Below are 26,055 nucleotides of genomic sequence, written 5' to 3'. Positions count from 1 at the left end.
TGACTAATGTGTGTCATTTATTTCAGTGGTGATTAGTCATAACTAACTTAGTCTTTACACTAGCTGTTCTTCATGAGCTTTCTTTATTAATCTTTATTTCTAAATCAAGATAGCTCTCTCTTTGTACAGTGTGTATGCGTGCGCGTGAACGAATGTGCTTTGCTCAGTTTCCGTGAGCTGCTGCATTGATACAATAGATTATGAGGAATCAATCAACGGGCAGGATCTTCACACCAGTGCAAGAGCACAGCTCATCGTCATGAATGCACACAGGGATCTGTGATAACTTAATCTTGTACCCCTCAACTACTGTTGTCTGGAAAATCCGAAATTGGAAGGCCTGTCCAAATGAAGAGAACAAAAAGGAACATAAACTCTGGCAAAAGAAATGCAAGGTGACAATAAGGAAGGTGAAAAGAGAGTTTGAGGAACATTTAGCTAAAAGCATCAAGGGAAATAACAAAAACTTCTTTAAATATATCAGATGCAGGAAACCTGCCAGGAAGGCAGTTGGACCATTAGACAATGAGGGAGTGAGAGGGATTATTAAGGAGGATGTGGAGGTTGCAGAGAAGATAAACGAGTTCTCTGCATCCGTCTTCATGGCAGAGGATACTGGGCATATACCTGTTCCTGAACCAGGCTTTTCGGGGATGGAGGCTAAAGAACTGAGTCAGATAGAAGTGACAAGAGATGATGATCTAAACTCTTGAATAACTGAAAACTAGCAAATGGCCAGGGCCGGATGGCATCCATCAAAGAGTCCTCAAAGAACACAAATGTGAAACTGCCAACTTCCTTGCTAAAATATATAACTTATCCCTGCAGTCAGGCTCTGTACTGGAGGACTGGAAAGTAGCCAATGTAACACCGATTTTCAAAAAGGGATCCAGGGGTGATCCGGAAAATTACAGGGCAGTTAGCTTAGCATCCATTCCAGGCAAATTGATGGAAAGCATCCTCAAGGAAAAAATTGTAAAGCACATAGAAGAACAGGCCCTGCTGGGAAAGAACCAGCTTGGCTTCTGCAAAGGTAAATCTTTTATTTATTTATTTACATTTATACATTTATATCCCACTCTTCCTCCAAGCAGCCCATACATACTTGAGTCACTACATACTTGAGTTTCTCTTTCATAATAACCCTGTGAAGTAGGTTAGGCTGAGAGAGAAGTGACTGGCCCAGAGTCACCCAGCTAGTTTCATGGCTGAATGGGGATTTGAACTTAGGTCTCCCCGGTCCTAGTCCAGCACTCTAACCACTACACTACGCTGGACCTTTTGGAGTTCTTTGAGAGTGTCAACAAGTATGTGGATATGGGTGACCCAGTTGACATAGTGTACCTGAACTTCCAAAAAGCTTTCAACAAAGTTCCTCATCAAAGACTCCTGAGGAAACTTAGCAGTCATGGGATAAGGGGACAAGTACATGTGTGGATTGCTAACTGGTTGAAGGACAGGAAACAGAGGGTAGGTATAAATGGAGAGTTTTCACACTGGAGGAAAGTAAGAAGTGGGGTCCCCCAGGGATCTGTACTAGGACTGGTTCTTTTTAATTTATTCATAAATGATCTAGAAGTAGAAGTAAGCAGCAAGGTGGCCAAATTTGCAGATGATACCAAACTCTTTTGGGTAGTGAAATCCAAAATGAATTGTGAGGAACTCCAAAAGGGTCTCTCCAAATTGTGTGAGTGGGCAACAAAATGGCAAATGCTGTTCAATGTTGGCAAGTGTAAAGGGATGCACATTGGGACGAAAAACCCCAATTTCAAGTATATGTTGATGGGATCTGAGTTGTCGGTGACTGACCAGGAGAGGGATCTTGGGGTTGTGGTGGACAGCTCATTGAAAGTGTCGACTGAGTGTACACCAGCTGTGAAAAAGGCCAATTCCATGCTAGGGATCGTTAGGAAGGGGATTGAAAATAATATTGCTAATATTATAATGCCCTTATACAAAATTATGGTGCAGTCACACTTGGAGTACTGTGTACAGTTCTGGTCACCACATCTAAAAAAGGACATTTAGAATTTAGATTTTAAATTTAGAACTGGAAAAGGTGCAGAAGAGGGCAACCAACATGATCAGGGGTCTAGAGCACCTTTCTTATGAGGCAAGGCTACAACACCTGAGGCTATTTAGTTTAGAAAAAAGACAACTGCAGGGAGACATGACAGAGGTCTGTAAAATCATGCATGGTGTAGAGCAAGTAGATAGAGAGAAAATCTTCTCCTTCTCACATAGCACTAGAACCAGGGGTCATCCCATGAAATTGATTACCAGGAAATTTAGGACTAAAAAACAGAGGTACTTTTTCACACAACGCATAATCAGCTTGTGGAATTCTCTGCCACAAGATGTGGTAGCCAACAACCTGGATAGCTTTAAGAGGGGTTTGGATAACTTCATGGAGGAGAGGTCTATCAACAGCTACTAGTCGGAGCTCTATAGGCCACCCCCAGCCTCAAAGGCAGGATGCCTCTGAGTACCAGTTGTAGAGGAGTAACAGCAGGAGAGAGGGCATGCCCTCAACTCCTCCTTGTAGGCTTCCAGCGGCATCTGCTGGGCCACTGTGTGAAACAGGATGCTGGACTAGATGGGCCTTGGGCCTGATCCAGCAGGGCTGTTCTTAGGTTCTTATCTATCCCACATCAATTTGTTTCAGTGATCATCCATATAATTAGCTTTTGGAAACCTCTGTATTTCGAGCAGAATTAGTTAATTTTTAACAGGTGACTGACTATTGATTTAACAATTGATGAGTTTATTTTAAACATCTTTCTTTATGAACTTGTTTTGATTGCATTGTTCACACTGGGACAGGAGATTGGGGTTGGTGGACAGCATTTGCTTGCAGCCTTCCGTATCATCAGAAAATATGGTGCTTTATTTGTACCCTGCTGGAGAAGATAGTGCTTTTGTACTCTACACCATCCTGAGCAATTAGAGGTTATAGCAACTTGACTAAAGTGAGTCAGGAGGAACTGTACATGAGCTCACCAAAGTTGCCAGCAACCACATTAACAAAGGGCAGTGTTTCTCTGTTTGGGGCCAACTGTTTCTGAGAGAGTAAGTAAACATTTGAGCTCTGGCTTAAATTGTATGCAGCTCTCTATAACATGCTTGGTATTAGCACCTGATGAAATTTTTGACCCTTTATTTATGGAAATGCAAATGTACCAGTTAATATGCAATTAATACATCTGGGCATGTATCGGAGGTTCCCTCTAAGGCAGGGGTAGGAAAACATGCCCCCTCCAGCTGTTGAACTACAACTCCCATCTTCCTCAGTCATAATACTTTGTGACTGGGGATTATGGGAGTTGTAGTTCAACAACAGCTTGATGGCCAAGTTGGCCCACCCCTGCTCTAAGGCCTGCCATTTGTCCTTGGGGAGCACTGTTCCCTCAAGGTGTGCGCATGTGCACACACTCACAAGTTTTTGGATGTCGTCTCAGTTCCATTTTCGATCCCACTCAGGTTGACTCAGGAAGGCCCCATTCTGAATGCAGGTGCACACACACTGCCTTGATACTGCCGCCATTCCGCACAGAGATGAAACAAATTAGAGGGACCACTGTTGGGGAGACTAATTTTTGTTCATCTCTTTTCAGTATCTTTGTCACAGTGAGCCTCCATAATTCTTGAAAATGAAGTGTATGCATACCAAAGCATAACTAAACTAAACTAAAGACTTGTTGGTTATTTTGCAGTGCTTAGTTTCCTCTGTAGCCTGGGAACATACAGATCAAAAGAAAGTGGGGTGGCGGGGGCCGGATTACACAAACTGTAGATATGCTTTCAAGTTGCAGAAGAAAGGACCTTAAGGAAGCAAAAAGCTGAAGATAGTAAGACCTTGACTGGCTGACTGGTTCCAAGCAGAGCAATTGCAAATTCTGTCTCCAATTTTCGGTCAGCTGTGATCTGAACAGAGAGGTCTGCTAGTTGTGAGAAAGACTTGGAGGACCAACAAGTCATACTGCGGAGGAGCTGAGTTTACACATTCCTCTGGCATTTTCTAGATGGCAATCTTATTCTTCCCCCTGCCCTGGCTTAGTCCCAAAATTCCAGGTTTCATATTTGAATGTGTGAAGTTGGTAATGAAGAGGAGGGTGCCACTAATTATTTGCTGGTTGCCTTTCCCTCCTCATGGAGTAACTACCGCCGGCCTTTCTAAACATCTAGCATTTGGTTAGAACATGCAACTAATCTAGGGTGAGCTGAGATAGATAGCCACTTGCAGCAACTCTCCTGAGATAGATAGCCACTTGCAGCAATTCTCCAATGAAGACTGTAAGGACTGTGACTTCTCATTGGTGAAACTCAGCATCACAGTATACATGCTTCAAAAGAACCCCTTTCTGAAGTTTTGAAAGAATGCAACATCATCTTCAGCCTTACTGTTTTTGACTAATGTCATACAATCAACATTGAGATCAATGCAATCAGTTCAGTATTATTAATGAATTAGTTACTCTAATCCGTGTACAACTCAATAGTGCTCAGAATTAGCTGATATAAGCATCAGCATTTCAGTTTGATTGCTTTTGTTGAATTACTAGAACTGCCATTGACATTTCTTCAGTTACATCAGTATCTAATCAGTACAGTATATATCTCTGTGTAATATCTATATCGTATAACAATAAGAATATAAATCAACATATAACTTCTGTTCAAATCACAATTTTGCAATTGTATTCGAAATCAATAACCTAGTCAATGTCACCCTCCCTTTTCATTATCAGAGATGTTGACACAGCAGGAATATTCCTGCAGATTGCAGCAAACGTCTAGCAGAATCATAATATTGAAGGTGGTGTTCAAGACAGTGCAATGCAGATTACTTGAAATCATCTACAACATTGTAGCCACACTTCTATACAGCAGTCTGAGTTATTAGTCCGTGCTTTAAAATGCTGCAGTGGAAGTTATGCCCCCAACAGAGCATCTGATCACTTTCTGTTTGTGTCAAAGATAACCCCACACACAAGCTCCTCAGGTTGCAACATGGAGAAATTTGGTTCATTTGTATACCACCCCATATATAAAGGTCCCTGGGCTGTTCACAATATAAATCAAGTTTATATTGATTTAATATAAACACCCTCCATGCAAATGCAATGTTTTTACTAAATTGGATGTAGATGGCTCATTTTATCTTATTTTGATTAGATAGTTTTGTGTTTCATTGCTTTTCATGCAGGCATAGTGCTTTTAACCTTAACATAGCATAAAATGAAATTCCAAATCAGATTAGAAGCCAGGCCATGAGAGCGGATATAGTCTTCTGACTCTATGGAGAATTGCAAGCCAGGAAAGTTTTCACTTTTTGTTCAGTCTCCGTAGAGTTCCAAAGTGTTAAGTAAAGTAAGTTTTTCTCAAGTTTTAGTCAAGTATGGTATCATTTTATAAAGTTTGCAACAACAAATGTTACGCAAGCCCTATTTGGATAATCTTGAATGGTTTTTAGACCTCATTTGAAGATAATTCCCTTCTTGCACCACACTTGGCCTGAATGTGATGTTTATGAAACACTAACAAGGAAAGCAGGGCTCAAAAAATGTTTCAGATTCCTAGGCATCAGAAATGACTACCAACCTGGAAAAACACTTTGAATACCTAGAGGCTCAAGAGATCAGGCATTTGGGTTTGTGTTAGTGGGCTTTGTGACATTTCACACGCTCCATTTCCCTGGGCAGTAAGGCTCCCAGTTTCCCTGACAGTATGGGGAACTTATTGACATTTTTGAAATATCTGTTTACAGTTTAAGCAAGTGAGAATCACTAGGCCCAGTTAATTTCCTAAAGCAGCCTCAATTCAGCATCCCTCAGTTATTAAACAGTCAGCCAAAAACCTCTTGGGCAACTTTTCCCAACCAGATCCAAAAGTTAAAGCTCATTTTTCCTATCAAGATTTCAAAGACAATTCCTTTCGGCTACCACCATGCAGGTCGGTATAACTTCAGCTGCCTTCCTTAATGGGTGTTTTTTTTAAAAAGCTAAAACTAGGCTTGATTAGCCATTAAGGAACCACCCTGTTGCTCACCATCAACTAGCACTTTGGTTTTAAGGTGAGCCAAAATCCTTCCCCACCACCCTATTTGCAGACTCCTCAGTTGTCAGGATCCACCAATTCTCAGATCTCAGACCTGATGAGAACTTCCCCAAAGAGGAGGAGCTACAGCAAGATTCTCCTTTAATTTCCAGTACAGATGGGGGAACTCAGGCTTCCCTGAGAGACAACCAGAAATCATCCAAGATTACTCCTTGCCCAATGGAGATCCAGTAACGGGGAACCCTTTGTTGGGACTGACTCACCAACTTTGGACTACCCTCATCACCCACGGGGGAGCAGTGGCAGCAGTGGGCCCAGGTTGAAGCTCAAGTCTAGCAATGCAGTGTCCCTTTGGCAACTCAAGACTCTCCATCTGGACTACTGAAGAGAAGGCGAGCCCCATGCCTACTCTGGATCTGGGCCCTGAACACTTACAAGGAGGAGGCAGGTCCACCAGGCTCACTATAAGTCCCTGACTGCTCAGTGCTGGTACAAGAAATCTAAGGAAGTTCCTCACAATCCTCTTACTCTTCTGCTTGGCCCATCCTTAGAGTTGGGCTCTGTGTGTTCCTCCTGCTTTTGATCCCCTCCATCTCTTAGGGGTGGGGAAAACGAGATGTTTGAAATGCATTGGAAGGTTGCAAATAAGGGTGAAGTTTTTGCCCAACTTTCTGCTGCTAGCTTTACTCAATAGCTAGTTTTTGTTTCGTGTCTTAAAGAACCTTCCTTTGCATGCCAGAAGTGTTGCTTCTAATTCCGCCATCATTCTTTGCACAGTAGCGCAGTTCCAAAAATCCCCATGATTTAACACAGTATTTGATCCTCTTGCACTCGCACAACTTTTGTTGCACAACTTCACTGTTAAGATGTCAATCAACATGCCCATGATGTTGAAAAGTAATTGAATAAAAGGGGGCAATAGAGGAAGGAAGGCGAAAGCAGAAAGATGGCAAAGCATGGAGAGAGATCATATGAACATTGGTGGAAAGAGAGAAACAGAAACATAGACACACATGGTGAAAATAATAATAATTAATTAAAATGGGTGCTATATGGCAGGCTGAGTTTAAAAGTGAGTCCAAGATCTGGAAGGGTTGAAGGCTGTTGAGCTGGCAGACTATACAGGCATAGAGATTCCTGCCTGTAACCTTGGAGAAGTTTCTGCCAGTCTGTGAAGACAATACTGAGCTAGATAGACCAATGGTCTGACTCAGTATATGGCAGCTTCCTGTGTTTAAAAAAACCCACAGAATACCTTGGCCCATAGTAAGTTTTCTGAGTGGAGAGATAACAGACTGAGATGTGGAATTTTCTAGAAAAGTTTTCAACTTCTAGCATTGCACAAGTGCAACAGAGCAAATTCTGGACTCTCTGGGACATGTTTTGGTGGTGCACCGTGGGCTTCAGAAGATTGATAAAAAAATCACTCCTCCCCCACTGAAGCAACAGTGCAGCAGTAGTCTGCAACTCACACTGCTGCATGTGCACAATGCTAGTCCGGATATCCAGCATTGTTTCATACAATTCATTCGTAACACTGAATGGATACCAATGCAATATTAGGAAAGTTCAGCAATTTTAAAGCTGTAATTAATGGTTTTTTCTGATGATTATATCTAGAAAGTGTGTGGGAGGGTGCATATGTTTTATTCTGTTGGTTATTGAATCCCATATAATTTTATGCAAATGAGGGGAGAAATTTTCCAGTTCAAAATTTTCCAGAAAACCACATCTATTAAAGCTTCCATTCGGGTCAATGGGAGCTTTCCCCTTAAGGCAGGGCTGCTCAACTTTGGCCCTCCAGCTGTTTTTGGACTACAACTCCCATGATCCCCAATCACAGTGGCTTATAGTCAGGGATAATGGGAGTTGTAGGCCAACATCTGCAGGAGGGCTGGAGTTGAGCAGACCTGCCCTAAGGGATATAATTCATGCAGGACTGTGTGCAATCTGAATCAGGACTGTAATGGGAGCTAAGTATTAAAGCTCACACTCACACAATCAAGATCACTTGCCCCCCACCCCATGTGTGCTTTTTACAAAAGAAAAAGTTGAGGAGGGAAACTGCAGGGTCAACAGACACATTTAAATAAAGAGAATCAGATATGACGATAAATGCAGGGCTGCCTCTATAAAACATCAGTCCCACGTTGAGTTGACTCTGCTTTCCCAATAACGTGTAATTATGGAAACTCATAAGACTATTCACATGTCCCACTGCAAGCGTATACAGGTGTCCCTGTATGTGTTTTTGTGTGAATGTCAGTGCAGTTCACAAGAAACTGCATACATGGGTTAAAGATGCATGTTTTCATTTTAAAAGTCAACATGGAGACTGGATCCACAAAAATGCAGAGTGCAGGTTGTGTGTATTGCTGTGTGTTGAATGTAACATGTGCACAAGTGTATGCATGTACAGATCATGTGCATGTTCTTGCAGAGATTGAATGCAGGTCGAATGTAACATGAATAGGAATGTGTGTTTCCCTGCCCATAAAAGCCTCCCTCAGCAGCTGCCAACATTGTGGGCCTGGATGTGGAAAAGCATGCGGTGGTGATGTTGGGCTATGGGGTGAGTGATCCTGCATGTTACTAAATACGAATACGATGAATATTTATATACCACTTTTCAACAAGTTCCCAAAGCGGTTTACATAGATATAAATAAATAAAATTGCTCCATCTCCAAAGGGCTCATAATCTAGGAGGAGGACACCAGCAGCAGCCACTGGAGGGATGCTATGCTGGGGATGGATAGGGCCAGTTGCTCTCCCCCTGCTCAATAAAGAGAATCACCGCTTTTAAAAGGTGCCGCTTTCTCAGTTAGCAGGGGAGAACTCAAGTTGCATTTAAGTAAGTGAGAGAACTTGGTGCAGCATTGCTGTTTTTACAAAGAAAACCAAACAACCCAACATGACTAGAACAGTAGAAAAAGGAGTACTCAAACCATCAACTTAACTCCCACAATTAATTTATCTGGTAGACATATCGGAGCACTTGCACACTGAACATAACAAAGTACATCAAAATGTAACAAAGAGTCTTCCCCCAGATGAATAGTACAGCTTCACATATAGGAATAACCAGTTCTTATCCTGTAGAGCTGTTAGTCCACAGTAGAGATACAAATCCTGTGGAATCAGTTGGGTTGTTTGGTTTTCTTTGTATGTATCTTGTGACTCCTGTTGATTTAGAAACGCATTGCTGTTTTTAGCAATAGCCTGACTTAGTGGTATGACAACGACGTTGTTTATATACCACTTTTCAACAAAGTTCCCAAAGCAGTTTACATAGAGAAATGAAAATAAATCAGGAAGGCTCCCTGTCCCCAAAGGGCTCACAATCTAAAAAGAAACATAAGATAGACACCAGCAACAGCCACTGGAGGAATACTATGCTGGAGATGGATAGGGCCTAATATGATCTAGTTTTGCCCTAACTTTTGCCCTAGATCTGGTATGATCTAGTTTTGCCCTAACTTCTTTCATGAAATTTAGTGGTGTTTGTTAGTGTGACAGGAGAGATGTGGATAAAATCTAACGCTTTTAAATAATCCCCATGGCTCTATAATATTACTAACACCTTGTCAGTCAGGGCAGTAGGGCTTCAGTTCCAAAAAGACTCCTAAGCGCCACATATTTTCAGGAATGCATGTCTGTGACCTTTGCTGAACCTAGCCTTTGGAATTATGCCCACTGTACAAGTTCCTTGGGGGCTGAAATGTTGTTCTTTCTTTTCCTCATTAAATTCATGTTGCATTTTCATTGGGACTCAACATCTGGCCAACAGTAAACATATGAAAGAAATGCTGTCCATTTTCTCCAGATATAGCTGACATGGTTTTCATGCAAACTAGTTTATAATCAGCTGCAGATAAAAAGATCTCCCCATGGAATCCTTTGCTCGCCTTTTCATCCAGCGCATGACACGGGAAGGCGTTCTGATTGACTCGACCTCCCCAGTATCATACCGCAATTTAACATTAATGGGGCCCTGGACACTAATCCTGGTGCTTGTTTTGCATGCTGCAGTTGGTGGGCGTGATTCTGGAATGAAAACTCTGAGAAGTTCCCATGGATCAGTTATAGAAGAAGTATGCAAAAGGATCTTATTTGCTGAGAATATTCTCTCTGACTTGAGCAGCCAGAGATGCATTCTTACCACTCCTAGTGAGAACTGGTGGCTCAGGTATTTGGGGGCAAAGTTCCTGGAAGTGCCCTGGAAGTTTGGTACTGCAACACCTGCTAATGATTTCTAATCATGCCCCTTCAATTTCCATTACTGTATCTCTTTACAAAGAAATGTTAGTTTACATTGGGCCCAATCTAGCTATGGAACTACATGCAGCATACTTGTGATTAGAACAAGGTATTGCTTGCAGGCTTTTCACTTGGGCTCTGCCTAAAAATTCATCCGTTTTTAATGTTTGGATTGAAACTGGTAATCTTGGCATGGTAGAAATTTAACAGAATCCTTAGATTGTGCAAATAATCATGTTTTTTACATTCCTTCACACCATGGTTTTCTGTGGCAGTGACTGCTCCTTTGGTGCCTTTTCCCCTGCCTTCTGCTGCTTCTTTCTCCTCCCAAGTTAGTCATGGGTGATCCCACCCAGTCAGGAATCATGATGTTACAACTAACATGATAGCCATCACTGAAGGCAATTGAGAGCTGTAGTGGATTAAAGCTTTTGTCTCAGATTAAGCTAACATGAGGAGGGGGTGGAATGCTGAATCATCCCTGCCAAGCTGCCTGGCTAGGCTTCTCTTAACTATTCTGTAATTATCGGTAGGTTCAAAATGTTGCCACCAAGCACCCTAAAACTTGCAGAGAACCGGGCCAGTGGATTGGGTGTTATAATCCAATATTCTCTCTGTAACTGGGTATTGGGCAAATCCAATAAAACCTTCCACGTGTAAAATTACACGGGATGAGAAAACTGATAGGTGCTAGACATCTGAGGATGTGTTTGCACCAGAGAAAATCCCCCCTTTGCCTCTCCCTCACTTTTCCCTGAGTTAAAAACCAATTTGGAAAGACTTGTAAAAAGAAAATAACTAAAAAACAGTTTTATTCAATTACTACAGACTGCTTCTGTCTGAGGCTTTCTCTGCTTTTAAATACAGTTAAAAATACTTAGTAAGTTACAAAAACAGGTTGTCTTAATGCATTCTTAAATGTTTATAGAGTCTTTTGCAACACCCTAGGTAGGATGGACATAGGCTAGTGTTTCTTATTTCAGTTACATTGCAGGTAAACTATAATAGAACAGTATCCGGAATATGGAAAAGCACAACAAAGAAAAATAACTTGTAATGCAAAGTCTGACTAAACAAACTTTTCCCCTAAATTAATCTTCCCGAAGCCAAAGCCCAGGCTTCCTTTCCTTGAACTCACCAAACTCCAGATGAGAATTCAAGCTTCCAGCCCTCCTATCTTTCAAGGATCTGCAGAGTCATTCTCTTGCAGCTATCTTCCATGGTCACATGTCCTTCTCTAACAAAGAACTGCCTTCTTCCTGGCAACAGCTCTCTAGGTCCCACCCACCTGGTGTGCTGATTGGCTGAGCCCTGGAGTTTACCAGCCTGTCAGTCAAGACAGGATTTACTTCCAGTTAACTCTTCAGAGGGAGGGGTGGCTGATCACTACAAGAGCGAAGGCAAATAAGGGCAATTTAAACAAATAAGCAAATATTTTCTCAAAGTGTAATGAAAATCACCTAAAGATGAAGCTTTTTTGACAGTATCAACAATGCTTGTGAAAAACAGCAAGTAATTTGAGCTTACCCTTCCTTTTCACTATTAACTCCCAATGCTAAGGGTTCAATGTTTATTTTAAGAATATATCCCTTCCCTAATCAAATGGGGCCTAATTTTATAACATGAAAAGGAGCAATGTGAGGAGGAGAAACATCGACTAATTGTCTCTTATTCATCTTGGCACAGATCTCTTCTGGGAACTATTAAAAGAGAAAGTGGACCTTTGGCAGCCTACATTAGCCTTTCTGAGAATAAAATTGGCAGATCCCATTTGACCTGCCATCAATAACCCTAATCATGCCTGGAAAACATTCTTCACTGTGGTGGTTGCCTCAGAGGAAACACCCTCAAAATATAACTGCACCTTCTGTATTTTCTCAGAGGAAACAAGGTCCCCAGCACCATGCAGACTTCCAAACAGTAGATAATTTTACTACTGTTTGCACCAACAAAAATCATGTGGTTGCTCCAGATGAAAAACTTACTATATTTGCTTCTTCTATAGATTTCATGAGATGCAGCCGTTGTTTCTTTTTTTCCTCCCAGTTAAGCACCAATCACAGGTAGGAGAGCTGGTCTTGCAGTAATAAGCATGATGTGTTCCCTTTGCTAAGCAGGGTCCACTCTGGTTGCATATGAATGAGAGACTAGAAGTGTGAGCACTGTAAGATATTCCCCTCAAGGGATGGAGCCGCTCTGGGAAGAGTATCTGCATACTTGCGTACAGAAGGTTCCAGGTTCCCTCCCTGGCATCTCCAAGATAGAGCTGAAAGAGACTCCTGCCTGTAACCTTGGAGAAGCTGCTGTCAGTCTGTGTAGACAATACTGAGCTGGATGGACCAATGGTCTGACTCCGTATATGGCAGCTTCCTCTGTTCCTATGAGCAGCAGCAACCTGAGTCCCCTCATTACTTAGATCAGACTCCTAGCCCAACCCTGAGAACCTTTACAGAAATCAAGCCTCAGCACATAAATCATGTGAGAGCTGGTATAACATAGTGCTTAGGAAACAGATATGAATCAGGACCTCCCCATTAGCAAGTTTATGGAAGAGGCCAGAATCTTGCCTCTTCCATGAACTTGCTAGGTGGCCTTAGGCAGCTATTCCTTTTCTGACTCAGCTACAATGTGAAGATAGTAACACTTGCTTTCCTTTCAGGGTTGTTGTAAGAATTACATCAAGGTAATACTGTACATGTGAAGTGCTTTGCATAATCCAAAGTGTGATACAGCTGCTAAGTGATCTTATTGTTTGGTCTGTTGCTATTCAAGATTTTTCTTTGCTGGTCTGACTGGTTATCCTGTTGCTATTTTCCTTTTATCAGAGCCTGGTGGTAGTACTCAGCCTCACTTCCTCCCCGAGGTCTCTTAGTCCCAGGTCCAGGACTTTGTACAAGCTTCAGTCCTGCCAGCCAGACCCAGTATAATTGTGGGTACAATTCTTGTTTACACAGTCAGACAGGTGTTATTGACTGGTTTGTTTTATCCAGACATCGAGTCCTTCCCAAGGACCTGGGATGCCAGAATTTTATTGTCAATAGTTATAGATATCGTCGCAGAATATAGGCTGTTCCCAGTAAAGCTGCTTTTTGTAATTGGCTGATGGTGATTTCTGTGGCCCCTATGGTGTTGAGGTGCTCTTCAAGGTCTTTTGGAACTGCACCCAGGGCGCCAATTACCACTGGGATTATTTTGGTCTTTTTCTGCCACAGCCTTTCAATTTCAATTTGTAGATCTTTGTATTTGGTGATTTTTTCTATTGTGGGTACTATTATTATTATTATTATTATTATTATTATTATTAATTTTACATTCATATCCCGCTCTTCCTCCAAGGAGCCCAGAGCGGTGTACTACATGCTTGAGTTTCTCTTTCACAACAACCCTGTGAAGTAGGCTAAGCTGAGAGAGAAGTGACTGGTAGTGACTAGTATCATGGCTGAATGGAGATTTGAACTCGGGTCTCCCCGGTCCTAGTCCAGCACTCTAACCACTACACCACCCTGGCTCTCTCTAGCCATATCTTTACAAGCTAAATATCTGGCACACTTTCCATGTCCATTGACTGTCTAATGGAGTGTAGTTTGTGCTTGAAACCAGAACTCTCCAAGCAATGACCCACTGATCTTAGTAACTGCCCTGCTTGGGCTGGTTCGCACACATGCATACATGCATTGCTTGATAGCTGCACACTTGCTGGCTTACAGCTGGCTGTGTGAAATAGCTTCTCTGAAAATACCTCCATTTGAGGTGGTGCTGGATGATCTGCAAGTTATATCTATCGTGTTAGATTCTCAAATCTCTCCTTAGTGTGCAGAATGAAGTGTAGATTGAAAAAGAGACATACAGACATAGGGCTTCCTGGAACAGGAGAGGTCTGATGCAAAGTGGAAGCAAGGACAACTGAGGAGACCAGCGATGTACTGGAACCAATTTGTCATGGCACAGATTCTTACCACAGTGGCAACCCAGATAACGTTCTTCATGACAGCCATAGAATCTTCCACTGTCCTGCCCAGCACTGTTGATCCAGGTGGTGGTGAACAGTGTGGTAAACCCTCTTCCTCTGTTAATGGAAGCCAGAAATAACTCTGTCCACTATGAGTTTGCCACCTGTTTTACAGATGGAGAGCTCAATCTTGTGCACACCTAAGTTCATTTAAATCCACAGGCTAAACCCTAGTTGTATAAGAGCTGCAACTAGTCTCCCTCTGGTTTTGGTATGGGGCCTGTCACCTGACGTGTGGCTGAAGAATTGGCTTAGTCTCTTGATCTAATTGTATGTACCTGCTTCAGATGGGATTGTCCAATATGGAGATTGTGCCTGAAAGTATGCAAAAGCCAGATCAAAGACAACCTGCCACTCTCTTAAGCTGTGAAGGCCAGGTGAAAAAAACACTGACACAGGCAGCCAAATTCACAGACCAGTTGTCCATGAGACCAAAGTGTTTGCACTTCCTGAGTTCAGCAGGGGACATTGTGGAGCAGTGGAGCCTTTCACAGCGTGACTCCAGGCACATGACAGGATGCAAATGCTCCACTAACATCCTGCAGTTTGTGGAATTGTGCCATAGAAACACAAACTATTACTGGCATTTTCTGTCCCACAAAGTTGGCATCAATGCTTTTAAATACTGCATGAGAAAATAGCTCCAAATAAGAATACTTGTTTGCATCATTAAAACAATATTCCCATTTGATATCCAGTCTTCATTGCATACCATAGTTTGACAACCATCCATATGCCACATACTCCAAATTAGGAGTGTATTCATGGGTATTTCATTGCAGTTTCTTCAGACAGGACTTCAAGATGTCCCGTATTGCCAAAGGCAGGATAGGAACTGAGTGTGCATTTTTTCTATTAATTATTGTATTGAGAACATAAAATAATACATCAAAATAAGCATGAATGAGAAACTTTGGATAATCCTCCCTGCCTGCTAAAAATAATAACCATCCCAGTTTCCAGTAGTATAAAGACATGATCATGTCTGTCCATCCAGATCATTCACCTTTGACAAAATCCCTTAGTCCCCATAACCAACTGTGTAATTTGTTGGGGGTAGTTACTTATATGTGCCACCTAATGGTGCAGCAGGGAAGCAACCTGCCTAGAGAGCAGGAGGCTGTTGGTTTGAATCCCTGCTGGTGTGTTTTCCAGAATATGGGAAACTCCTATATTGGGCAGCAGCAATATAGGAAGGTGCTGAAAGGCATCATCTCACACTGTGCAGGAGGAGACAATGGTAAACCCCTCCTGTATTCTACCAAAAGAAAACCACAGGGCTCTGTGGGCGCCAGGAGACGAAATCGACTCGATGGCACACTTTACCTTTATATGTCGCTGAAATGACTGTATGTTCTTCCCCTGTTCATCCCTGCCTACATTTCCTTCCCCATCCTTTGCTCTCTCCCTCATGCTGATAACTAGATTGTAAGTCACTTGAGGTAGGGACCTCCATTCTTTGTAAAGCACCATGATGGCGCTGTATAAATAATACTGGCTCACATATCTTGTAACAGATATGTAACATTCACCTGTAACGGTGAACTCGCTGTTGCCAGGCCTCTTCACTGCAGTGGCTTCCAAAGGCAGGGAGAGTCCATTAAGGGGTATGTGATTGCATTCCAGCTGCTACTCCCATTGGGAATGATAATGGCTTAGAACAGCTCACTGCATAGGATATGAGCCACAAATTTTCAGCTATCTCTTCTTATAGCCGTGCAGTTGGTATCACTGATAAAGATTTACTTTTAAAATAAGAGGGGACGGACCACACACACGCACACAAGAGCATAGGAGAGTGGATCTGTGTAGGTCTGCCAGCAGCCATGTTTACAAGGAACTGGACTCCAGGTTTTTTTCAACTATTTGTAAAGCTTGTCTTCTGTTGTAAGCAATCTATTCCAAATTTACCCTTTCCATCCAAGTTTTGATTTCTGAGGTATCCTTAGCTTTCCAGGCTCATAATACCAGACATCTGACAATAAATAAAGCATACTAGAACAGAACTTGCTGAGAACCAGTCACTGTTTGCATTTAATCCATTATTAAGTTTGTGAATTCCAAGAAGCAAGGAGAGGTCATGGCAAAATTAATTTGGTTGCCTAGGTCTGACCAGAATTACTCAGAGCCCTAGAAGATCCCATCTCCTAACAAGGAGTTAACCTGGAAGTATGTGTCAGTGCAAGAATTAATCTAGCAAGTGGGCTCCGTTCAATAAAGTTCACCATCAACAACGTTCTCAGCTCAAAATGTGTGCTGAATTTAGATCAGCAGCTGAATTGTTGGTGACAGAAGGGGAAAAGGGGACAGAGTGTCCATCTTGAAAAAGTCATATATTTCTAGTGCAGAGTCTTGGGAATTTTTTAGTTTCCCAGAATGTGTATTTAAATTTCCCAGAGGGTCTCATCAAGTCTGAATTCTTTTCTTCCTTGGGAAATCTGCGCAGTGGAATGTGGGCTTCCTCATGATCACACAAAAGCAAAGACTAGTAGTCTTTAACTCTTTAAAGGACCATCCTCAGCTTTCTGAAAGTGCTTCAAGTAAACCAATAACACATTAAGAATATTGGAGAGCGTGCTGCCTTCACATGTGCCGCTGTTGCTCAAAAGCCATGGCAAAAGGAAAAAAACATGTACATAAATCTGGGAATTTGAAATTTGAACAACATACACATCCAGATATACCATTAATCTATTAATTTAATACATCCTGATATGCCATTAATCTACTTAATTTAATTTAATTTAATTTAATAGGGAACACAAATACATTGATGCCTTTGGACTTTTCTGTATCTGATCTCTTAATGAAAAGTTATTAGGTAGGATCTACATTAGGACTCTTTGTGCTACAGTGTTTCACAGTGTTGTGCACCATTAGGTAGAAGAAGAACCTTCCCATGACACATACTTTTGCTATGTAAACAGTTTGCAAATTTTTTAAATTAGAAAGCAGTAAGTAAACCGCCCAGAGACATAAGTTTTGGACAGTATATAAATATATGGGGGTGGGAGGGTTGGTGGAGGTGGTGGTGGTGATAGTAATGAGTTTGTTCAAAAACTTGTACAACATGATGTGCTCCTGCTAGTGCAAGAACTGGTCTGGAATGGAGGAAACTTGCTTCACACCATGACTGCCCTACTTCCCTATATTCACGCAACAGCACTTACATTAGTGCAAGACTAGTCTGGATGCTGCCCATTAAAGTCGTTGGACCATTGTTCTTGGAGCCTAATACTGTCAGTTCAACTGGCTGTCACTTCTACCAGCAGCTGTTTGGACTGACGAGGCCAGAAATGGAACCTGGATCTGTGGTGACAATTTCATGATGTGTTATATTATTTGCACACCACTTTGAGATTTGTGGGGGGGGGGTGGTTTTTTTGGGGAGGGGGTTAAACAAAGCACCAGCTTCCTCATGCACATCTATCTATATGGTAAAGCGGGAACAGAAGCTAGTGACTATTCCAACTGACCTGAAGTTGGAGCCAGCCTTACCATTAGACAAAATGGCAGAATGGGCACCAGATGGCCCTGTAGTGGTGGGCAGGGGGAGGTTTCTGCACAATCCCCTTGGAAATTAATGGGAGCAAGAGCACAATAGTGGATTGTGTCCTATGTTAATTTGGGGGAGCTGTTTATATTTGTCTGAGGCACCAGATCGGTGTTCTGTGCTCTCTCTGCCCCCCCCCCCCCGCCTGCCCCATCTGTGTGTGAAATGAGTTTTGTTCTGGGCAGCAGTATCAAGGCAGTGTGCACGCACATGCATTCAGAGTGCGGCCTTCCTGATGCAACCTGAGTGGGATCTAAATAACTGAGTGGACATCAAAAAAGTGTGGGCGCACGCCTTAGAGGGAACACTGCACCAGATTGTCTTGGACCAACTCTGCCTAGAGCATCAGGTTAAGGTTAAGGAGTAGGTTCTCTTCCCAGGCATAACTGTGGGTGAAGAGGATCTGATCGAACATTTCAGTGTTGGCTGGGCCCTAAAAAAGCTCTAAAAGAGGCAAAGCAAGCCAATATTGTATCTCGAACATGGCCCACACAAATTTTGTGAAAATCTTGTCTCTTTACTCGAGCCTTTCAGTCCTACGGTATCTGACTCATGCTTTTTGGACAACTTGGGTTGGCAATGCTTTTTCTACAAGAGAGCCATCGCTGACTTGAGTCTGAAGGTCTGTCTCTTCCCATGGCAGTTATACATCCCCAGGGACACACTTCCTCTCCAGTGCTGAAGCAGATCCGAGAAAAATAGAACAAAGGGTCACAACCTATTCAATTTCAGCTAGCCAAAGAAAGAAGCCTGTAATTCTAGCTTAGATCTAAAGTGCAGCAGAGTGTTTTGTGCTACGTGAAAGCTACATAAAAATGCACTAGGGCATAGGGCATTCTTCTTTCTAGGACTTATATTTTAGTTTTGACCTGAAATCTTAGGGTCAAATGTATCCTCGTTATCACAGTAATTTAGAGTGGGAAGGATCCCTTTTCCCCATGGAACTTAAAAGGAAGACAAACCTTTCTTACTTTAAAGTTGCAGTCTTCTTTTTTAAAGGAAAAAAACCCTTCATGTGTTAGTTAATGTTTCTGAAAGCGACTTTGGGCTCTCCCCTCTTACCAAAAGTGATCTTGCAAAGGGAGATTGTATCGCAGATGACATCAGTGGGTACAGCACTGCTCACAAACAGGAAGCAGCTGTTCCTCTTCACTTTCCCAACTCTGCTGCTTGGATAAATTGACATTTTAGATTGAAGACATGATAGGTTTTTATTTATCCTAAAAGCAGGGAATGTCTCAGTGCTCTTTGTGTGACTGAACACCACTTTGTCCTTCTGATGTGCTGAATGTTGTCTGTTCAACAAGTGACAATCAGCTCCCAGAGATTGAGAATAACAGGCCTGTGATACCCTCAGAGCAATGCTTTTGAGCCTTTTTCCTGTGAAGACCACTTTTGCAAGTACCACTGCCACCAGAGGCTGCAGTCTCTTCTTTGCCCAGCCTGGGCCTCTTTTGGAAGATTGAGCTGCTACACAGCCATTCTGGCTATCTCCACTGATTGGGCCATACACAGCAGTGTCTTGTGGTCCCTATAGCAACGTACCATCTGCCATACGGTGAAGACCATGTACCACCTGCAGCGTACCACCTGCCATACTGTGAGGGGCTTCTAGAGTCATGGGCTGAAAGGCGCTGCATTAAGGTCAGAATTCTGTGGAGAGCCCAGCGGCTGAGCTCAGCTCTGGTCTTTGAAACTTAATTGCACAGAGCAGAGCAGACCAGTTGGCTAAACTCTGGAAAACTTCCTGAGCAACAGATTCTTGCTGAAGGCAAGGCCTCTTGTAAACAGTTCTTCAAAAGGCTGTAATCCTTGGATTGTTCACTGTTGAGATGATGTGACTGTGCTCCCTGGAAAGTATTACAAGACCTCCTTGTATTAATATCCTGCAAGCTTCAACAGAGAAGTCATAGAGGTTCCAAGATGAATTTACCATTATGGGTTGACTTGCCTTTAAAAAAAAAAAAATTAGTGTTAACAATATACCATGAATAAGTGCTGCTGGTGTGTACAATAATGGTATGCAGAGGAATACAACTTTTAATTGAGCAGGTGGACCAGCCTCTCATCAAACTGAATATACACAGCACACTACAGAATTTGGCCCTTTTAAAAACCATGCTTTAAAAAGAGTATCTTGTTTTCATGCACTCAGCTAGCATCCATACATCTCATTGTCTTGGATCCAGAGTGCCATATCTCTGAGTAGAAGGCGTTTTTCCTTGTGCATAGGAGGAGGGGAGGTTGCCAACTTCCCTCTGTGTTGCAGCCCCCATTCCCCTGTAGCACATCACACCCCAGTCGCAGGGGATCTTCCAGTCCTCAAGGTTAGGTTTTCAAGGGACCCAAGAAGCTGTAACCAAAAAGAGAGGGGGTGGGTGGGAAAGGCCCAGTGCCCATCCTGAGAGTTCTTTAGATCCGTCATTGTATGTAAGATTATTTTCACTTTAAATACATTGCACTCATGCATAATTGATATGACCAGGATCTAGAGAAGTATGTGTGTATGTAAAAAGCACTTCCATCTGTACATGAGGTGGGTAGGTGCTGACTGATGATTTTTTTCCCTTCTGGGACAGCCCCTCCCTCACACCTCATGGGGCACCCTTCTGGTGGGTCTCTTGACTGTTGGGGGCGGGGTGTGCTCCTGGAAGTTGCGAGCTGAAAAGCTCCCATGCATGTGTGGGACATCACAGAGTGCTTTGGGTCCCAACCTGTGTTAGTAACAGTTGGATGTCCCCCTTTTTTGTTTATTGAAGATGCATCCCCCTCTTTTATTCCGTGTAATTTGTACAGGTCAGTTCTGATTATTCAGGATGAATCCTTTGGCCAACAGACTTCTCTAGGGTGACCAGAAGCAACAGAAGAGAGAGCTTCCGTGCCTCACTAAAGAGACAGCAGCAGTCTTCCTTCTAACAGGGATTTCCAGATGTTGTTGACTACAACTCCCAGAATCCCCAGCTCCCAGAATCCCCAGGCTTTTGCTTGGAGATTATGGGAGTTGTAGTCAACAACATCTGGGAATCCCTGTTAGAGGGAACACTGGACAGCAGAGGGCGTTTTGCCAGTTGCTTCCTGCATATTTTACCTCAGCAGCTAAGGACAAGTTGCCCTTGCCAGAAATGTCCTCTAAAAGTACAGTGGCCTCGTTCTCAGTAGCTTCTGTCTGATCACCCTACCCCTGGCCTCCTTAGTGCTAAAATGTCCCTATGTCCCTCCCTGAGCTTCCCTTATTGGCTGGTGACATGGTCCTCTGTCAAGGGAAGAGGAGCTGCATGTCCTCAGGGAGCCTTTAGTGCCCTTTGCTGAAGGCTCTTTTGTGCAGCAGAGCAGGAGGGGAGAGGAATTTCCACATCTCTTTCCTCCCTCCCAAAGCCCTTTCCACTGGTATGAATCTGTTCCTGAAGGGCATACAACCCTCAGGAGCAGATTTATACCCGTGGAAAGGACTTGGGGAGGGAGAGAGGCAAAAATCACTCGGCTGCCTCCTCCTGCGACCATCCACTGTGCAAAGGAGCCTTCAGCACAGGGACTCCTTGCGGTCTTGCAGGCCTTCTTCCATTTCCGGAGGGCTGTGGATCATGTCAGCTAGTGTCTAAAAATCTATATTGAAATTTAAGTCATATACACATCTCTGTCAATCAAAACAATTAGGTATTGTTTTGTGACCGCACGCTAAGGTCGTCAGAGGAGGTCCGTCTCCAGTTACCACCAGTACGTCTGATGGCGACTCAGAGGCGGGCCTTCTCTGCAGCCACTCCTGGACTGTGGAATGCACTCCCGGCAGAAATCTGTGATTTGAACTCTTTATTGGTTTTTAGGAGAGCCCTTAGGACCTAGCTGTTTGGCCTGGCTTTCCAGGGTTTTTAAAAGTGTTCTAAGTGTACCTGTTTTTCAGGATTTTAAAATTGTTTTATTGTTTGATGATTATGGTATTTTATATTTTTAATTGCTGGTTGTTTTTAACTGTCTTTGTTTTATTGTAAATCGCCCTGAGCCGATTTTGGAAGGGTGGTATAAAAATTGAATAAATAAATAATAAATATTAGATAACTGGGTAAAAAGCAGATGCTCAACCCGCTCAAAAGAGCTTCAGTTGCTGGGCACCCCAGTCACAACTACAGCTCACAGAACTTTCTGGGGAAAGGAAGGCTGAACGACAGCAGAGGCCTTATCATAAGCTTCTTTCAAATGCCCCCTAGGTTTCAAAAGCAGGATGCTGTTTGAGAAACATAAGGTTAACACCCACCCACACCCACCCTTGAGCATGTGGAACCAGCTGTGTGGTTCTTTGGCACTTGGCCTCAGTACATTTTCCAGGGGATTCAAAGGGGTTGCAGGTCTCCTGCAGTGTTCCCTCTAAGGTGTGCACACATGCGTGCGCTCACAAGTTTTTTTGATGTCCACTCAGTTAGTTTTAGATCCCGCTCAGGTTGAATCAGGAAGGCCCCACTCTGAATGCATGTGTATGCGCACTGCCTTGATACTGCCGCCCAGAACAACACTCATTCCGCACACAGATGAAAAAAATGTAGAGAAAACAGTTCTCCTGTCCAATAGGACTTGTTCGATCCAGAGAGAAACTATTTTTAATCCCAAAAAAACTCCTCTTGATACTTTGCCCTATTAAGAAGGCCAGCAAATATATATATATTAATGGAGCCTTTCTTGTGTTTAGGACCATCTATTGTGACTCCCCCGAAAGACACCTGGAATGTCACTGGGGCCCAGCTTTTCCTGAGCTGTGAGGTCATCGGCGTTCCAACCCCAGTACTCACCTGGAACAAGGTCAGTGATCTTTGGTGCATATTTGAGTCAGATGGTCCATCTCGCCCAATACTGTCTGCACGGACTAGCAGCAGCTCTCCGGGGGTTTAGCCAGAGGTGTTTCCCAGCCCTACCTAGAGATTTTTTAGGGACTAGACCAGGAACCTTTCGCATACTAAGCACATGCTATGCCTCTGAACTGTGGCTCCTTTCCCTAGAGGCTAGCCAGCCATCAAGAGGTGCTGCTTGGAATAAAGTAAATGGGATCCAGAACAGGGCACTACAAAGGGTTGCACAAGTCCAATTTAAATGAATGTGAAGTCACCACATCTGAAAAAGGACATTGTAGAACTGGAAAAGGTGCAGAAGAGGGCAACCAAGATGGTCAGGGGCCTAGAGCACCATCGTTATGAGGCAAGGCTACAACACCTGGGGCTTTTTAGTTGAGAAAAAAGATAGAGGTCTATAAAATCATGCATGGTGAGGAGAAAGTGGATAGGGAGAGATTCTTCTCCCTCTCACATAACACTAGAACCAGGGGTCATCCCATGAAATTGATTGCCAGGAAATCTAGGACCAACAAACAGAAGTACCTTTTAACACAACACATAATCAACTTGTGGAACCTGGATGGCTTTAAGAGGGGTTTGGATAACTTCATGAAGGAGAGGTCTATCATCAGTTACTAGTTGGAGGGCCACCTCCAGCCTCAAAGGCAGGATGCCTCTGAGTACCAGTTGCAGGGGAGTAACAGCAGGAGGGAGGGCAACACCTCAGCTCCTGCCTGTAGGCTCCCAGTGGCATCTGGTGGGCCACTGTGTGAAACAGGATGCTGGACTAGATGGGCCTTGGGCTTGATCCAGCAGGGCTGTTCTTATGTTCATATCAGCTATGCTAGATCACTACCAAGTTCTCTTTCACAAACTCCCATTCATTTGGATGGGGCGTCTTCTGCAGAATTGCCTTGTAAATGGTGTTATTGGCAGCAGTGCTCTTGTGCTAGTGATAGATAGTTGGCCACATACAGCGCTGTGTCCTGCGGGCACTTTGGAAACAATGGCAATGGTGCCTGCGCAGCTTTTGGCCTTTGCACAACAGTGTGCAGCGACACTGATCTTGTTTTAAATGCCTACAACACCTGCAGGACACTATGTGCAGTATGTGAACCACCACTTGTTTGTTGAAGAAAGCTGGTCGGAGAAAGGAAAAGCCAGGCCTTCTGAAAAGGAATTTTTGTGCAGTTAATCACAGCAGGAGTTTATCATAAAAGCATGCCAGCTACACAAAGGGAGGGGATTAGAGTTAAGCAAGACAAAACAAGAATGAGAGAAAAGGGGGAGAAAACTGTAAGTGCATTGCCAAGCCAAACACTTCCTCAGAGCTCTGCGTGCATAACTCAGATCAGAAGAGGAGGCTCTTAACAGCAGTCGGGTCATACAAAAGAACAGCTACCACACCAATAAAAGTGAGGATGGGGTTTGGTGCACCAGAAGGAGCAAACACTTTTCCTTGCTTCCCAGCATCTTTTTCCAGTTACTTTTTCTTCACATTCTCGTTTAGTCGCTGCTTATCTGTAGAAAGCAAGCTCTGTTACACTTTACCATATTAGGTCTTGGTAGGGAAAAGGACAAGCATTAAGGAATGTCTCTCTTGTGAGCTCAGGCGTGTTCCACAGGCTTTGAAATGGTTTAAATCCTTGCGGAAGGGTGCCAGTGATCTTGCACGGTTCTGTTGTCTCCAACCCCGTGGGAGCAAAGAGGAGGGCAGAGGCATGTCAGGGAGGGGAGTTGCTATGAAAAGCAGGTGCTGGAGATTTTGATGGCTTGTGAAAACTCTTGAGGGGTGGGGAAGTCTCCAGGAATAACTTCCGACAGTCAGCCTTGGCAAACAGTGTGGCTTTCCCCAGGTAACAGAAGTGGCCTTGGTTTGTTTTCTAGTGGTTAAGAAGCTGAGCTGGGTGTTGGGAAGTTCCAGGTTCCTGACTTCTGCCTGACCTCTTTTGTTTCCAACTTCACTAGCTGGCTTTTTATTATTAAGGTGGTGGTGCTGGTGGTTGCAAGCTGTTCTTTTTTTCCCCAGCCTCAGCCCTTCCAGCTACAAAATAGCAATAATTTTGCCATAAAAAATGGGTGCAGGAAGCAGTTTTGAGCACGACACAGATTTTGAGTGTGTTTAGCTCTTGATCAGGGAATTGTTTGCTGAAGATTCCTTTTTTTATTTGCTCCAGAAGGTGTTGCTGACGGCCCTGTCTCCTGCAATAGCTTCCATCTGTTGAATCTATCTTTAGGGAGATTGGTAGTGGGCCCATGGTTCACATGGTTGTCCTCCAGCCCCCTACTCACTACAGGGAAAAGGTACCAAACAGTGTGGGAGATCCTGCATTTGTTTGAACTCTGGAGCTCCCCCTTCACTCATCACCACACAGTGAGGAAAAGGAGCATGCAAAGCTGAGGAGCACTCCCTTCCCTGCTACCCACCACAAATCCCTGGCAACAAAGTCTTGTCTGAGCCCTATGTGGCCTGCTCCTTTGTACTGGAAGAAACAATCACTCAAGCAGTGGCCCAGGTCTAATGAGGCAGTATTAGGTTCACACAGGTAGCTTATTATTAGGTTCAGTATTAGGTTCACACAGGTAGCTTACACTAGGCTCAGCTGAATTTCTTACTTTTTCTCTTTTCAAGCAATCTTTATTATTATGGTCTATGGCCAGCAAATCGAGATTACTTTTTCTCTCTTCTCAACTGACCCCATGCTTGCTTTTGAAACTCCCCTCAATCTCAAATGCAGTTTGGCATGCTGTGCAGGAGTGTTAGGGGGCTGCTTTTGCGAAAATAAGATCTGAAGCACCCTTGAACTCATGGAACGTAGTTCACCGTTCTTTGGAGCCTAGGTGCTACTCTTCATAAAGTTTTTCCACAGTTATGAAATGTAAATTATTTTAAACGTTTGGTCTGTTTATGCAGCAGCGTGGTTGGCAGGTACCAGAATAATCCAGCTATCTGCTAACAAGCGAACAGCCCAAACACAATGCAGCATCTTGCAAACCTTTCTGCACTGGCTGTGTGGCTGGTTGTGCAAATGCCTGCAATTGCGCAATGCTACAGTCATTATTTCCAGTAGTGTCATGCAACTGCACTGGTACAGTTTTAGACGTTTGTTGTGCTAGAGCACTTGTTGCATAATGTCAGGTGTTTTGTTTTTTAATGCATGCAGCAGCATGAGTAGTGCAGAAACAATCCATGGCACTGTGCTCTATGTAGGCCAGTATCTTCTATATATATAATTCTCTAAGATGTACCCATTGCTAATCCCATGCGTGGCAGCTCTCACAAGAGTTTGCAAGCGAGCTGCCGGTAGGGGAGAGGAAAGTGGCGGCAGACAGGCGTGCAGGCGGAGGGGGGAAAGAAAA

General features: G+C 43.4%; 1 protein-coding gene across 2 annotated transcripts in view; it reads left to right on the top strand.

Annotated features, from left to right (window-relative positions):
• Nucleotides 1–26,055, top strand: part of IGFBP7 (insulin like growth factor binding protein 7) — a 39,472-nt gene that overhangs the window by 8,123 nt on the left and 5,294 nt on the right. For both annotated transcript variants that reach the window (XM_053297316.1, XM_053297315.1), the window contains exon 2: nucleotides 22,557–22,666. In XM_053297316.1, the coding sequence (XP_053153291.1) occupies nucleotides 22,557–22,666 (110 nt within the window). The remainder of the gene's footprint in view (nucleotides 1–22,556; nucleotides 22,667–26,055) is intronic.

This window comes from Hemicordylus capensis, chromosome 2 (genome assembly GCF_027244095.1).
Source record: "Hemicordylus capensis ecotype Gifberg chromosome 2, rHemCap1.1.pri, whole genome shotgun sequence".
Taxonomy (NCBI): Eukaryota; Metazoa; Chordata; class Lepidosauria; order Squamata; family Cordylidae; genus Hemicordylus; species Hemicordylus capensis.
Note: the sequence above shows the minus strand (reverse complement) of the source record. Positions and strands in the feature narration are given on the sequence as shown.